Here is a 16,342-nt window from a genome sequence, read left to right on the forward strand (position 1 = left end):
CCCAGAAATCGGTCGGAATGTGAAGTTGACAAAACCCGCCGCATTTAGCATTCGCTGAGTCCAACGAGTGGTGAATAAACGGAGTGTCGTGTTTGACGAACCATGCATTGGCTTGCGCGATTGCCGTCCCACACTCGTGTACGGAAACGTTGGATGGGATGTTTTGCGCGTCCCCGTGATCCGCCGCGATAAGTTTCCACCACAGCGTGTGATGAGTAGAATCGGAATCTTTGTTTGGACTGGAGGAGGAATCCGATGGGCTATGAAGCTCTTTTTCACAGATGTCCGGTAGGACTGGCGAAAGTAGCTAAAGTGGAACACACTGACGATGCGGTCTTAGACGAGCTTAGTGTTAAATTTGTCATTTCATTTGCTTACCAAGAGTTGACATCATAAATGATCAAATGTATTGCACTTCGTTGCCTTTTCTAGCGTCTTTTGGAATAGTTTACAAAGTAAATGAAACGCACAAAATATACACATTCATAGTCGAACGCAATAGTTTCCCAACAATATCTGTATTTGCTAAAAAGATGTATTGAAGCAATGTACACAGAATATTGCAGTTCCTTTCATACAAATTTGCCCATTGTCAATCCACTGCTGGATGAAGGCCTCCCCACACACACCATGTTGGGAATTCTTGACCTTACTTCACCACACTGGTCCGTGCGTTGTTGGAGGAGGGGAGCGGAACAGCGGTGCAGTGCTTGGTGCGCTGTGCCGTGAACTCGCCACCTGAGTTCAATTGGTGGCCACGGCTAACGTCGGCGGGGAGATACATCTTTACTGGGACTGGGCCCCTCCTTGCCAACCTTCACTGACCAGAATGATGAAGTATGGTCAAACAACCCTCAAACTAAACTATTTTTTACTGTACCAGGTCAGCCCCACTGAGCTATGTAGCTCTTTTTCAGAAACGACCTGGCCACAAATGATAGCTCAACGAAATAGCAGCTTATCACGTGGAAATGTATAGCAGCCAAATACTCTAAACGCATTTTTTTTTAATGCGGAGGGAAAAACTTGAGGACCCGGAGAAAAATCCACGTAACCACGGGTTAAACATGCAAACTCCAAATATGCAGGCGTCAATAATGCTACTTGGTCCAAGTAGCAATTCAATGACATATTTCTCTAAATACTGTTGTCATTTCCACGTAAACACTAAGTGACACAACAACGGGCACACAGACAGGACGATGTTGTTGCTGCCGGCCGTGTTGTTTAAGACACTAATTCAATCAGGCTTCTTGGCCTGGTTTCTGTGCCACAGCAGATCAGCCAATGCTCATACTCTGTGTGCGTGTGCACGCAGAGCGATTGCGGCAGACATCGCATTGTCTCCTTACATTGCCCTGGGTGTTATCTGCCTGCTACCATTATTTCTTCATGGTGGTGGTGATGGCGGGCAGGCGGTCAGGCAGAGGGTTATGTTGGAAGTCGGGCTATAATGTATTGCAGACGCAGGAGTAACTTGGAGGATTTAGATGGTTTGTTATCTTATAATCTTATCGAGATCTATACGGCACCTTTACCAAGGTGCTTTACAGCGATTATAAAATTGTACACAGCTGCATGATAGTGATTTGAAATTAAGAATTGGGTTATTGTAAGCGGCGGTGTAGTTTGATGACAGGAAAACAAGGGGGATTGATAAGAAGGGGTTGGGATACAGGCCTGGTCGTAGCTGGGGTGGGGGGCAACAGAAAGCTGGGGGGATGAAAAGTAACGAGACATCATTGCATTGGGAAGACAAAGGGGGTCAAGCGAGTGGCAGGAGCCAGGATAGGGAAGGGGGTTTTGCGGGGTACTCGACTCGTGTATTATGTGGATTTTTATAAACCGGGTAATCAGAAACATTGAAGGCACTGGTGCTGGCGAGAAATGTCCCACCGCTTCCATTCCTCTGTCGGTGTGGAAAAATTGACAATTTGCTTGAATCTTTTAAAATTTCTGATATTTGTGCAGACAGGTTCACTTCTGCCTGGCGTGGCAATCTGGACTTGATTGCTGGCATCGAGGTCACTCAAGGGTCAAATCGAGCAAAGCTGTCAGGGAATCGCCACGACCGGTGGCTGGGAGCGCGGGCGCGATTGGTGCCAGCTCGTCTGGAAACACGGACCAAAGGGCCGTCAAGCAATGTAAAACAGGGACGTGTAAAATCGCATTATAATAGACGCAGAGCTTTTGTGAGACGGGCAGTCATCAACTCGCTCATTCCACCTCCGATTAGCACAGTTGGCTACGTTCAACGTATATTCATCGTCAATGAGGGATTCTTGACCAGGGTTATGTAAGTCTTTAAGTGGCAGCAGGTTTCGTTCGCAGGGATTATTAAAGGTCAAAGTGAGGTCCACAACGGTACAAAAAGGCAGGAGAGTACAGGACGTAATGGGTTATTGGGCCAAAATGATTGAGAACGTCTGCTCTGAGAGACAACATGTTAAGCCACACTTTCTATCTCTTACCAATACTGTATGAAGCAATGTTCCAGCAGTGGTTAATGTTTATTTATGTCCAAAGTCTTAACTGATTTATAAGTACCGTTAATATGTTAAAAGTAACATTTACAAACATCTTAGACGAATGAATTGTAAGGAACCACCATTTCCCAGAACAATAATTAATGTAAGTTGGTGTTGGTAAAGAGAGACCGAGTTTCGTCACTCCACCAGTAATTTGTGGTGTCATCTTCTGGTGCCATTCCCATGCATGATCACGTGATGATCTGCCGACTGTAGGAACTCCAAAATGTGTTCTTTGCCTAAACACCACCCCAACTCCTATCACCACCCCTACCTCTGTCACCACCACTACCACTACCCCAACCCCTATCACCACTCCTACCACTACCCCAACCCCTATCATTACCCTAACCCACTATCACTACCCCAACCCCTATCACTACCCCTATCACCACCCCTACCTCTATCACTACCCCAACCCCTATCACCACCCCTACCCCCATCACTACCCCAACCTCTCCTTAACATCTCCCGCCTGTTCCCCCATCACCATAACTCCACCGCCACTTTTAATAACCCCCCCCCCTCTTTATCTCAACCACTATCATATGAACCTCAGGGCGGTGCCAAAATCGTAATTCATTAATTTATTTTTGGCGACTCCGTCCCACCGCGCACAAACACCACGACCCTTCTAGCGTGGATCGTTCTGTTGTCGTGTCGTGTCGTGTCCAAGAGCAGCAGCGAGGATGAATTCTCAGAAGAAACAAAACTTTGAAACTTTGTTGAGCGCATCGTGTAGAGCTCATGGAGAGGAATAGATCGCCTTGTCGTTCGCCTTCAACAAACAAAATGACGTCGCAACGCAGTTTATGCGAGAGCCGGGGGCTTATGGGACCCCGGGGTCCCGCCATAAAGTTCATATGTACCGTTAATATAATTGCGATATCAAATACAGTATAGATATTGTTGCAGCATGTATTATTCGTGTGGTTGCAACAGTGATACCGTACTTCATTCCTCTGATTAGCGATATCCTGTTGTGCTACGCTTGAGATAAAAACTGTTTTCCTATAAGTTGGCCTTAAAAATCATTAGTACATCCACAAGAATAACGAAATTCAGATTTTCTGGTTACGGCAGCATACACTCTGCTATACTCTTAACATAATTTCCATAATTATTGTGCGAAGCCAATTTTAGATTAAAATTCTGACAATGATACAAACCCACTCAAATATAACCACCAGAAAGCCCTCCTTGGCTAAACAATGTCGCAATTTGCAGTTACTGTGTATAACGAAACGAACTGAAATGAACTACAGTGCTGTACTTCATTATGTATCTATTTCATTTTTCAACCTAACTTTTAACCAAAATTATTGACGCCGACTCATTATTTAGAAGCCAACACCTTAATGTGCTTTTTTTTTACAGCCCTTTACATTTTAATTTTAACTTGGTTGCCGACACAAAGCAGAATTTTATCGGCTGCCACGCTGCTCTTGAGTCATTTGAAGCCGCTCACGTCCACGCCTCATTACGCTCCTGTCAAATCCACGCGGCATTTTCTAAATTTGCCTTTTGCGATCAGCGGCGTTCGGCGAACGCCAAAATGAATCGCTCCTCAGTTAATTCGTGCTTTTAGAGTCAATAACGCATTAAGCTACCGACCGGCTGGGTTCCATTGTCTCGTGAATCTTCGGTTAAAGCTGCGCGCACGATACTTTGCTGAGCATCGCTGATGGAAAGGTGCTTTTGTGTGAATGTTATTACGCGTTGAAAGGACATTTTAACGGTAATTAAACTAAATTTATGCCAGGAAAATAGGCGTTTTTAAAGACTGTAAATAACTGCTGTGATCATGGTCAAAATAATGTATCATAATAAAAATCTTTAATGGCAGAGTATAAAAATGTATTTAATGCCTCAACATTACAAAGCGCAGTCTTGCCAAGCGGATCACTTGGGGCAGCTCTCTGTGCTGCACGAGACGAAAGCCCTGGCCTATCACGATTAGGCTTTTCCTATAATCCTGTACTATATTTGGTTCAACGTAGCTTTAAAATGTTAACACCCTTTACTGCTGCGTTTGAAACAATTGTTTTTGGGTCCTGATTAATACAAATATGAGTGGCATGAATATTCATCTGCTGATCCACATTTTACTCACAGTCATTTTACCTTCTGCAAGTTATACACTGAAATACATGTAACTTAATTCCTTGTACAACAATGACTAGAATATGACTTTAGTTACTGTTACACGGAAAACTGCATATTTAATTGGTAAATGTATTTGCTAGTGAACCAGTAAACACTGCTGGATTTCCATTACCACTGAGAAGTCCCATATTCCCTGGGCAATTACCAGAGTTCTCCCTGCCACAGAGCAGGTTTTGAAGCCTGTGAATACTTGTCACTGTGTGCAAGTGTCATGGCCTAACTTACAAACTTGAAAATGTCCCAATTTGAAAAAGGGCTTTCTTTTTCGACTTTAAGCTTTCGTGACTGCAGGAATTCATATTCTTTGGGTCTTTCGGTAAAGTCACGTATATAGGTTCAAAGAAAATAACAAAAAATAGCAAAAAACTACGACGTTTTGATCGCAACGCCAGCGGTCAGCATCCTGATTTTTTCGTTATTTTCTTTGAACTTATCTACGTGACTTTACCGAAAGACCCAAAGAATATAGGCTTTCTATTTAATTACTGTAAACTAAACTAAAACTATTTAAATTTGACCAAGTACGGCCCACTGAGCTATATAGATGTTTTTTAGAAGCGACCGGGCCACAAATAGCTCAACGAAGTGGCTTATCATGTAGACATGTATAGCAGCCAAAGAATCCAAAGGCATGTTTCTAAATGTGGAGGGAAAACCCAGAGGACCCAGAGAAAAATCCACGTGACCACTGGGAGAACACGCAAACTCCAAATATACAGGCGTCAGAGTCAGGATCTAACCCACAACCTCCTCCGCATACCAGACGAGGGAGTAAACATCTCGCCACCGTGGCGCCCCTAAACCCTACGATATCGTTTATAGGGGCGAGAAAGCATTAATGGCAGTGGGATTCACGTATACTATGAAGGGTTACCGCAGACCCTTCTGGATTGAAGAGAAGAGGAAGACTTCATGAGAAGTCAAACAGTGATCATCCAATGCAAACAATGCGCCCCCCCCCCTGTGGAAATTTGGAATGTTTACCCGCTGACTCGGGGCTCCCATTGCTCTATCGAGCACGGAGACATGTTGACTTTTAGGGGCAAAGTTGGGTCTCTTTCATGAGAAGTTCAGCAATTGCTGGGAAATTCAAGAAAAGTCATCATCATCCATGTCTATCCACTGCCGGATAAAGGCCTTCCTCGACACACTGCCACCCTCAATCACAGTCCTGCAATGCCACAGTTCATATCACTTCTGACACATGGACTTATATCATTGCTCCATATCCACAATGGTAATTATATTAGGCACATTCTAGCCTTTCGCCGCCATTCTGTCATCAGTCTCTTTCATCCGCCACCACCCTTCTATAGATATCCCCTGCAGAAGCCTATTGACAAGTCCTGACAAGTCCATGTGATGTCTTTGATTTGCATTTGTTCTCCCGTCCATGACTTGCCTTTTCAGGCTCATGGTGTCATTTATTCCAAGCAAGCATTTCTCGATTCTTATCTGTGCACTTCCCAATTTTTTTTCGATCTTTTATTGCCAGTGTGTATGTTCCTCGTCCAAACGTAATACCAAAAACTCAACCGCGTTCTTCAATAACACTGTGGCCTTAAAAATGATAAATATATGAGAAGCAACATTTTGGGCAATGGCCCTTCTTTATAGCATTGTGCTGCCCCAAAACGTCACCCCTCTTCTACAGTTGAATTTTAAGGCCACAGTGTTTCTTGACGATTGTGTGGAGTTGTTTTGTTACTTGTGCTGGCGCATCACTGCCAACGCGCTATCACCAACATCGTAGAGCAATACAGTCGTGGGTAATATGCACTGATTGAAAACTCTTCTTAAGGCACAATGGCTGCGGCTTTTCACGATTCGGTGTCCCCCAAGCACCCCGTCGTGCTCTTCTTCGACTCTTTATTTCATAATTGCATCTACGAGACATTTTTGCCAGTATCAAAATGGTGAAAACTTAAGAAAAGGCTTTACACTTTCTGACAATAAAAAAGGTGTTAAGATGCTCAAACACCTAATGGCTACTTAATGCAAGGCATCAAGTATGCATTAACCACACATAATTGTGGGGAAAACATGCAAACAAACATGCTCTGATTATATATACGCAGTCTTTGAAACTGATTGGCCTACACCAGACAGCCTTCTTTATAGCTTTGTCTCACCATCAGTGTTAGACCTGAGAATGCCAAAAGACGAACAGTACAAAGGCAATGCAAGCATCAGAGTATGAATAGCTTGGGTTGAGCAGTTATCTCTATGGGACCTCAGAATTTTGGTCACAATGTCTTCAATAATTGTGCTAGATATACATATGCTGCCCTTTTCTGGTTGTGTCTCCACAATAATTACTTTTAAATAGTTTCGTAAACATAGTACAATCTACGAACAACGCACACACAGCAGCATTATTCGCTGGGCTAAAAGGGCATGCGAATGGTCACGTTTCAAACGTGACGTCCCTGTTTAATTTGTGATCCCGTGGCAGACAGCAGAGAGCGACCTGAATGCCGTGGGTGTCTCGGACAAAGTGACCGTCTCTTCACACAGCCTTTTAACACTCCACCAGCTGCACACAGCTTAAGCTGCGGTCGTGCGCTCCGTAATGAGCAGCTGCACTCTGGATCTCCCCTTCATCGGAGTTTGTATGACGACTGCCACTGGGGATTCTGGGAGAAGTTCTGCAGTGTTCCATTCCAGAGATGCTTGCCATCGAGCTGTGTCGCTCCGCCGAATGTAACGCAGTTTTAGATAGAACACAGCCTGGCTCTAAACGCAGTACAATGTGGGTTGCTTTGTTTATCCTGAACTCTTCTCGTATGACTCATTTGAACAGAGGGTCCCCTGCTTGGGGATGTTTTGAATTCCTTTTATTACTGTGGGAGAAAGCTGCGATCCCAGCAGTATGCATGGAGGGTCCAGCAATGAGAGATCCCTGGTGTTAAAATTGTTGGGACCCACTGTCCGTCTCAGCATCAAGAGTGAAAGTAGGCTTTCCCGGTTATGAGTATAAAGCGATACTCTCCAAAAATGCCCAATGAGGTAAAATGACATATCAGAGCACGCAGCCAATGGCACTGAGATCTTGTGTTCAAATCCTTACAGCCACCACCAAGGGGTTGCTCTCAAATTCTAAGGTCATGGGTCACATGGGACCCTCCCTGGCTTTGTACTCTGGGAACAGCCAGTAGAGGAGAATGGGGAGGAGGACGGGTGGGAAAATGAGCGAGAGGAAGGACATTGTAAGAGTTGGCTATTTTTGTGTGGGTCTGTGTGTCAGTCTCTGCGTCTCTGTCTGTCTGTCTCTCTCCATACATCTTTCCATTTCTGTCCCTCTCCCTCGATTGGTATCCAACTGTGGCTCTGTGTTTCTGTACCTGTCTCTTGCTTCATCTGTGTCTGCCTCTGTTTGTGTCTGTCTGCACAGAAGCCCATTTCGTACTACACACGGCCCTGCGGACTGCATTTGCAGACTCCTGCAGTGTCCATTTGTTCTCTGTCTCTGTGTTTGTATCTCTCCATTCTCTCTTAATTTTTCTGTTTGTCTGTATGTATGTGTGGTAGCGTCAACGTCACTTAGTGGCGAATGGAGTATTGGTATATGGGGAGTGGTAGTGTAGCGGTTAGCATGCTGCGCTATGAACCCAACGACCCCAGTTTGGTTCCCGCTCACGGCCAACACCAGTGGCAATTATCTGAACCGTTCCTGGGCCTCCCCTAGGTCGACTCAGCCTCAAATGAGTACTTGGTGCGGTGTGTAGTAAACATTGTCACTAGGGAGACAAAGGCGGCCGTGCGTGGTTCTGGCCACCCACTCCCTCGTGTGCAATACCGGCTTTCATTTGTGCTTGCTAACAGCACTTGCCCCTACAGTCTGTTAAAAACAGTTCAACATACATACAAGACAGTCTGCTCAGGGTCTCACCTAAATGCCGAGACAGCTCTTTGTCTGGGGACTGCAACGTAAATTTCACAGAGCTTGCAAGTGGCCTTGGGTGCTGCAAATGCACCCACTATTGCGCTCAACTCTCAAGCGTAGTGAATTGACATTCACAAAAAAATTACATTTGTCATTTTATGCTGACAGGCAATACAGCCTTGCTCAGCATTGAGTCGTGCATCTTTAAAGCCAGTATATCCGGTCTAAGTAGATGATATCCATGTGAGACACCCTCTTACCGGGCAGCAATGTGCCTTTTGGAGGCAGTACAGCAAGCAATAATAATGATGATTAACTCCGTTTTATAAAAGCGCCTTTCAAATTGGTGAAATCAAAGCGCTGTACATTAGTGGTAAAAAATATCTCTTTTAAACCTTACAAAAATAAAACGCTGAACAACCAGTAAAAACCCAATAATAATGCAATAAAACCAAAAATAGAAACATCGGCAGAGATTGAGGTAGGTCAGGATGGTCCATTTTTTTTTTGCATTCTCTCAAATGCACACTCCAGACACATTCATCCATTCATCACGCATAGTCAGCGAAGGACCGTTGGCGCCTAACGTGTGACCCCTTGCGACAGCATTCGCATAAACTGCTCTTGCTGTCGTACACCGGCGTGTCTGGAGTGATTTGTTTAATCCACGGATCACGATGTGGGGGGGGGGGGGCGACGACGGGACTGACGTCATTCATTTGAGGGTCGCTGTTCTCACTTCGAACGTCAACCACCAACCCAAGTGCAAAATTTTCTGGAATTTGCGCATCAAGACGGGCCACATGTCCACTGCAGATTCCACAAACGTCAAATCGAAATACCTAACACGAGGTACACTGAACAGACGTCACAAGGCAGGATCCTCCTGAACGCGAGTCTTCAGACCCAGTGATGACAGCATTAATAATGGGGTGTCAAGCTGCACCTCAAAATCAGAATCTTTTATTTATCCTGGAGAAATCCGATAAGCTATGAAGCTCTTTTTCACACATGTCCTATATAGCGCATGAACACAAGAAACGAGTACTCTATTGAACGAAGCTGGTTTTGCAGAGTTGGGTCAAAGAGTCTCAACACAGCAATGGCGTAGAACTTATCTCTCCTGCTGAACCCGAGCCACTGAACTTTCCACATCTCTGTGGTGAAAATGGATCTCTCAAGAGGGTGTCTACCACTGGAGCTTCCACACTGTTGGACCTCCGTTTATTGAGCCCAAACGTATGATGGACTGTCAGCCGACAACCGTGATTTGGACTCGCAGTCATTCCACTGTGGGTTGACTTCCTCAGCCACAGCATCGAGCAGCCAGATATCTTCATGTGAATGGGCAAAGGCGATCCCCGCACCTCCGATTAGCACGGTTGGCTAAGTACGGTGCGAAAAAAGTTCAACAAACATACTTTCTGGGATGCATCTGAAAGGGGCCTCGGGATGAGTGCCGTTGTTGTCAGGAATAAACTGTACACCACTGCACCACCGCTCCCCACAGCCATCACCTGACTCTCAATTATGTGCTTCTGTGTTACCGTACATTGCCCGGACAGCGTGAATGTGCACCTGGCCAAAGCTGTGAATGTGTAATCGACGATCTTTCCTTTTTTTACGAAGTGCCGCTCCGAATTTCGGGCAAACACGAAGCGTTTGCGCGGTAGTGAAACTTTACAATGCCCAACGCGTGGGAGTCGTTTTATTCCCCCCCCTCCCTGCTGCCCCCCCCCCGCACCCTAAAGGCACTAATAAAGTGAAAATGTCAACGCGCACCCCTTCGTCAAAGTGCCAGCGTTGCCCCGGCGACACGAATGCAACCGGCTGAGAATTAAAGACACTCGCGACTGCAGGGTCCCCTTCACCAGCAGCTGCACACACTTCACCACAGGACATCAAAACCGCTGAAGTGCAACATTAATACGTCAAATCGTTTGAGTCTCCGTGAACAGTGACAGCGACAAATATTTCCACGTCTGACATTGCCTTGTAACGGAACAGCCATTGATGACTGTACGTACATGAACAATCACGGTTGAAAATGTGTTAGGTTCAACTGTACTCGTATCTCTAATTTGTTTCCTTATCTATTTTTTTAAATTGTGTTAGTACGTTGAACTTATTTCGCACCGTACGTAGCCACCCGTGCTAATCGGAGGTGCGGGATTCATGAACCGTTAATGATCCAATTGTCACCGTTGGAGTCTCCACTGCGCTACGAGGTAAATGGGCATCCTCCCAGACATTGCAGGATCACGCCGTGTGAGGGATCAGCCTAGGAACGACACCACAAAGTCACCGCTGTGTGCCACTCGATCGCAGTCCCATCGAGAGCGCAGCGCGTCATGGCATTATCGCTGTCAAAAGCCAACATTGGCTGAATTAAGTGCAACATTAAATGTGTACGTCAAACGTGTTTTGTGGCCATTGGTTACTGAGATGGTACGTTCAAATTTAATTCAAGTATTCATAATCATCAGTGGCAGTGACTATCGCTTTGAAGGCTGCAGTGGCCAGGTTGCTCTACTGCCAACAGCCAATACGAGCCGGCGATGGGAATGGTCTGTGCGCACACACAACGCACCATCTGCTGGACGTGCAAGGTATTATTGCTGATTCAACACACGTCCTGCATGATTATACAGGTAGTCCTCTAGTTACGATGGAGATGCGTTACGACGACCCCATCGTAAGTCGAAAATATCGTAAGTCGAAGATGGCCTAGCCTACCCAGGAGTCTTAAAGAATGGTGATAATTTAGCAAAACAGAGCAATTTATCGTGGTAACCTTAAAATGAAATCGCTAAAGCTACGTGTCATATCCTTGGTTCTTTCGGTAAAGTCACGTAGAAGGTAAATAATAAAATAATAAAAATAACATTATAAAAATAAAACGTAAAAACATTATTTTATTATTTCCCTTCTACGTGACTTTACCGAAAGAACCAAGAAGATGAATCCCTGCAGTCACGAAAGTTTTAAATCGAAATTATACGTATCATACATATGCATTGAACGTATCGTAACGTAGCATATTGTACTGTACTCACCAAGATTCTGTCCGTCGTCTGCATACTTGAACGATGTTGGGTTGTTGATGGCAATTTTGTCGTATCGCTATCGCCATCGTAAGATCTAAATATCGTAAGTCGGAGCATCGTAACTCGGGGACTACCTGTATTAATAAATGATCTGTAGTGGAGTTGGCAGTGCCCCGAGCATTGCTGGTTCTGCTGTAGCTCAGCTCCAGGGACCCCCAGCTCCAGTTTCGGAGACCAACACCAACATCATCCACAGCTGTGGGGCTCTTTGGAGCTGCAGCCTGGTCAATCCTACTGTGCAGGCCTCTCATCAATTCACAACTGGATGACAGCCTCCCCCATACCGTATCAATCATGGGAGTTGTCGGTATTTCTGTTGTGTTTGGTAGAACTGTTATTCACGAAAGGCTCCTGATCGCGCTAATAATTCACGTCTTGACATTGTTGTTTATATTTAGAAGTAATGATGCAATGTATTATGGCGCACGACAAAATTAAACAGGAAATGTAAATTTGGGATTGGCATGGTTTGGGTGTAGAAGTGTACATTTGTGTGAGGAGGATGGAGGCAGGGTAAATACATTTTACCCCATCATAGAAAAATGGATGAGTGCACAGCTGACTCCATAGAAACAAGAGGAACAGAGTCTACCAAACGTACACAAGCGCGGATGTGGATTACAAACATTTACATTCACTTACAGGGTGTTTATGCCAGGCATTAAGAACCCTTGTGACATAAATCACAAGCTCATGCCACTGTGTATCTACGCTTCAGAACATTTAAAAACTATCAGCAACTGCGTCACAACAGCCTCGTGAGGTAAAAACTAGACAGGCCATATCCTCCACATCTTGAAATAAAAACATTTTACGCTCATATTTGAAAGAGTTTGTGGTGCGACTTGTATGTGGGCCTCTATAGCCACCATGGCCACCATTACGCGCGTGAGCAGATTTTAATAACTTTATTGGAACCCCTGAGTAGAGTCACCAACTTTATTACTACCACACAGTCACTTCAAACATACGGTACTATAATCTTTGTATTATAATACGCACTATTTTGCCAGTGTTGTATTTCCTGAACTTTATATATTACACCGTGGTTTCCTGCTCTCCCGGGACATAATTTTGTGGAAAAATATCGTTTATTTTAATTCCCCCAATGTTTTGGCCTCTGTTTTACTTTTCAGACCATCTTGTACTCCAGTGAATGTGGTGATGATATATGACTACAAATGAAATTACACTTCGTGCTGGGTAATAAGCCCTTATATCGGTTATCAGGGGTTTGCCTTTGACCAAATTATCCCAAAGCAGGACATGGCAAATAAATGATTAACACATATCACCGCAGTGGCAAGATGTTAACTACCTCAACTGCTGTACAGGAGGTCTTGGGTTCAAACCCGACCCTGATGCCTGTATATTTGGAGTTTGCATGTTCTACCTGTGGTCGTGTGGATTAGAAACACGTGTGTAACGTATTTGGCTGCTATAATTTCCACGTGATGAGCCACTTCGTTGAGCTATCATTTGTGGACAGGCCGTTTCTGAAAAAGAGCTACATAGCTCAGTGGACCTTACCTGGTTTTATAGTAGTTTATTTTTACAATAGCAAGAGAGCAGGTAAAGTGGCAGTTACCTTCTTGTGAAGTCCCAATGACTCTTGCGATCCGCTGCGGCCATCGCAAACCCATCTTTTGCGTGACCACTCGCCAGGTTTCAGGCAGCCTCCACTTCCTCTCTTCCCAGAATGCAGACTGAGCACGCTTCTCTGCAACGTATCAGTCCTGCTGTCAAGAAAACAATCGTTTATAAGAAAACCCGGGAAAACTTTGCAGCTTCTAAAGACGTATTCAGAATGGTTTAGGTTTCATTTTTGGCCACGGGTAAATTCCACTGCGCAATAAATGCTCATTTTCGATGGGGACCTGGTTCCAGAAACCTGCTTAAAGCAAAGAAAATGGGCACAATGTTGGACATCATTCTGAAAGGCACGCAGACCAGCCCGAAAACACACCGTAGACTTATATAGCGCAGCCTACGTGGTCGCCTGACATGCAATATGTATAACGTTAGGTGTTAAGTACTAAACACATACGACAATTGCGATCTTAAGTGTAGCAGTAATGTACAGTCACCTGGTCTTGTTGCATTTGCAGGCCGGTGTCGCTGTGAATAGCGGCCGTGTGTGACCCTCAAAAGGTCTCGTCCTCCTTGCGTTTAGGTCCTATAAAAATGACTCCGGTGTTTTTTCTCGTTACGTTTAGGCCACCGATTAAGAAAACTGTCGTGTCATTACGTCCTGTCTATTTATACATTGCATGAACGCAACCATTTGATTTTAATTGTCAAACTTCCACCATCGGTTTCTACGATGGCCAGCACAGCAGCAATTGCCTTGTTCTCAAATAAAAATGTGGATCTGATTAAATCTACGGATCATTTGCTTTCTTGCGAAAAATCAAGTGGAGAAAACTATAGCAGCAGCATTGCTGTTTTGTGTTGGAATAGATATATTTTTGTAAAGCTTTTGTGTCATTGTGTATCTTATCACACCACTGTTTTTTTCTTTTTTCAAACAATTATAAGGTAGATCGATTCCCGGTTGTCCGATAGCTCCGCTGCATTGACTATGTGCACTCTTGTTTTACGTAGAAAATATTTATTGATCCTCTCCACGTAGCACGAACGGTCGCTGGAAGCCTTGCTCCTCGGTGTGGTTGAACAGCAAAGTGTCTGCAGTGCTTGCATTGCAATTTCAGCCGAAAAAAAGATTTCAGTTGAGCTTTCGATTCAATTTCAAAACTATTTCAAACAGTACATCTCCTCTGCAGCAAGCTTTCAAAAGCACAATGGCTCCTACTTCAATAACAAACGTCTTATTTCCAGTTTCAGAACGAGAAACCCTGTACTCCCAACTTGCACACTCACAACACGACACGTACTATAAAAACATTGTTCCATTCGACGTTAAACCTTCGGTCTTCTGCACTGTCCCGCTAACCAGTTTGTGCTTTGGCATTTTTCTCCGACGTACTCTGTGTTTTTACGTTTAGAGTCTGCTATCGGGCCATTCCCCCTCCCCCCAATCATGCTCGTAAGTTGCAAAGCCTTTCCCTCGGCCTCCTAAATGCTTCTCAGGGTTAAGGCAAGGCGATTTGTGGGGCTGATTGATTTCGCTCTGGGTAAGTGATCTCGTTCAAGCATTAGGCTCTGCAGGTGTGGCAGGGTTGGCTCAACATCTGAAAGAAATAACAAAAATAGAGGATAATGGAATTGTCAATTACCTTCCACATATTGTCACATCAATCACGAGTGGTCTGGGAGATCTTTCTATGAATATTTTTTTACATCCAAATCTCATATCAAAACAAAGTAATATTTTTAAAACTCATAGGTATGTATGTTTCAATAAAGTGATCTGTAACCACAAATGTATGCATGTGTGTTGAACTTCTTTCGCACTGTACGTAGCCAACTGTGCTAATCGGAGGTGTGTATTTGGTGAAATTATACAACATCGTCATGTATTTACCCACGTGGAAATCACTGATATTCGGTATGTCTTTTACTATGGTGACCTGTATGCCACCTTTATACCAAGAGTTAATTTATGCTGTTGCTGTAATACTAAACATAGTGGCGAGATGTTAACTACCTCGCCTGGTATATTTGAGGTTGTGGGTTCGATCCCGACCCTGACGCCTGTATATTTGGAGTCTGCATGTGCTCCCCGTGTTGGCGTGGATTTTTCTCCGGGCCCTCTGGTTTTTCCCTCCACATTTAGAATCAACATGCGTTTAGAGTATTTGGCATTCTTAAACGTATACACCATAAGCCACTTCGTTGAGCCATCATTTGTAGCCAGGTCACTTCTGAAAAAGAGCTGTATAGCTCAGTGGGCCTTACCTGGTAAAATAAAAAAAAAAGTTTCATAGTTTTAATATTACCCGACGATGCAAGTTAGTAGTGTGCTGAACAATAATTATGAAGGCTGCGAGTTCAAATCCCAGTTGGGGGTCAATTCGGACACGTTTGGCCCTCTGAGGCTGATCAAATGAGAACTGTGAAGTCAGCAGTGGTGGTCGGAGGCTCAGCGTGTAGAATCTCCACGTGCCAATGTGTAGATTTCCATTGCTGCCAATCCAATATGTCACCACAGCTTTCAGTGCGACGGTGGCTCAAGGGTAACGATTCCCGAGTTTTGGCCAAGGCCAATATCGTCCAGGTTTAAACTACAGACAGCCACTTGTGTGGTTCACCTCGTTCACTCGGTTTTCAAATTAAGTGAGATGATTTTTCGATTTAAAGCTTTCGTGACTGCAGGGATTCATCTTCTTGGTTCTTTCGGTAAAGTCACATAGAAGGGAAGTAATACAATAATACAAATAAAACATAATAAAACAATTCTCACGACGTTTCGGCCACAACGCAAGCAGCCGTCCTCAGGTGAAAACCAGGTCTGTCGAGGCGACAGCGTCTGAATGAAACAGCACATGTGCTTGGAGCATATATATAAGCTGGGTTGGAAGGGGGGAAAAGGGCGCCTTGACGAAAGAATATGCATATCAAGAGGCATTTAGCATGCCTGTGCATAATGCGTAATGCACAGGCATGAGCAGTACTAATCACACACCTGCATTTCCCATAAATATGCTAAATGCCTCTTGATATGCATATTCTTTTGTCAAGGCGCCCTTTTCCCC

General features: G+C 44.4%; 1 protein-coding gene across 13 annotated transcripts in view; it reads right to left on the reverse strand.

Annotated features, from left to right (window-relative positions):
- Positions 1-16,342, reverse strand: part of LOC144931570 (janus kinase and microtubule-interacting protein 3-like) — a 264,070-nt gene that overhangs the window by 49,195 nt on the left and 198,533 nt on the right. For 9 of the 13 annotated variants that reach the window (XM_078855561.1, XM_078855558.1, XM_078855556.1 and 6 more), the window contains 2 exons: positions 13,775-14,878; positions 13,276-13,423 (listed from right to left, as the gene is read on the reverse strand). In XM_078855561.1, coding sequence (XP_078711687.1) covers positions 14,763-14,878 — 116 coding nt within the window. In that variant the 3' untranslated portion in view covers positions 13,276-13,423; positions 13,775-14,762. Of the gene's footprint in view, positions 1-13,275; positions 13,427-13,774; positions 14,879-16,342 lie in introns of those variants that run through there. The other 4 variants (XM_078855564.1, XM_078855559.1, XM_078855552.1 and 1 more) reach the window with 3 other exon arrangements.

Source organism: Lampetra fluviatilis, chromosome 4 (genome assembly GCF_964198595.1).
Source record: "Lampetra fluviatilis chromosome 4, kcLamFluv1.1, whole genome shotgun sequence".
Classification (NCBI taxonomy): domain Eukaryota; kingdom Metazoa; phylum Chordata; class Hyperoartia; order Petromyzontiformes; family Petromyzontidae; genus Lampetra; species Lampetra fluviatilis.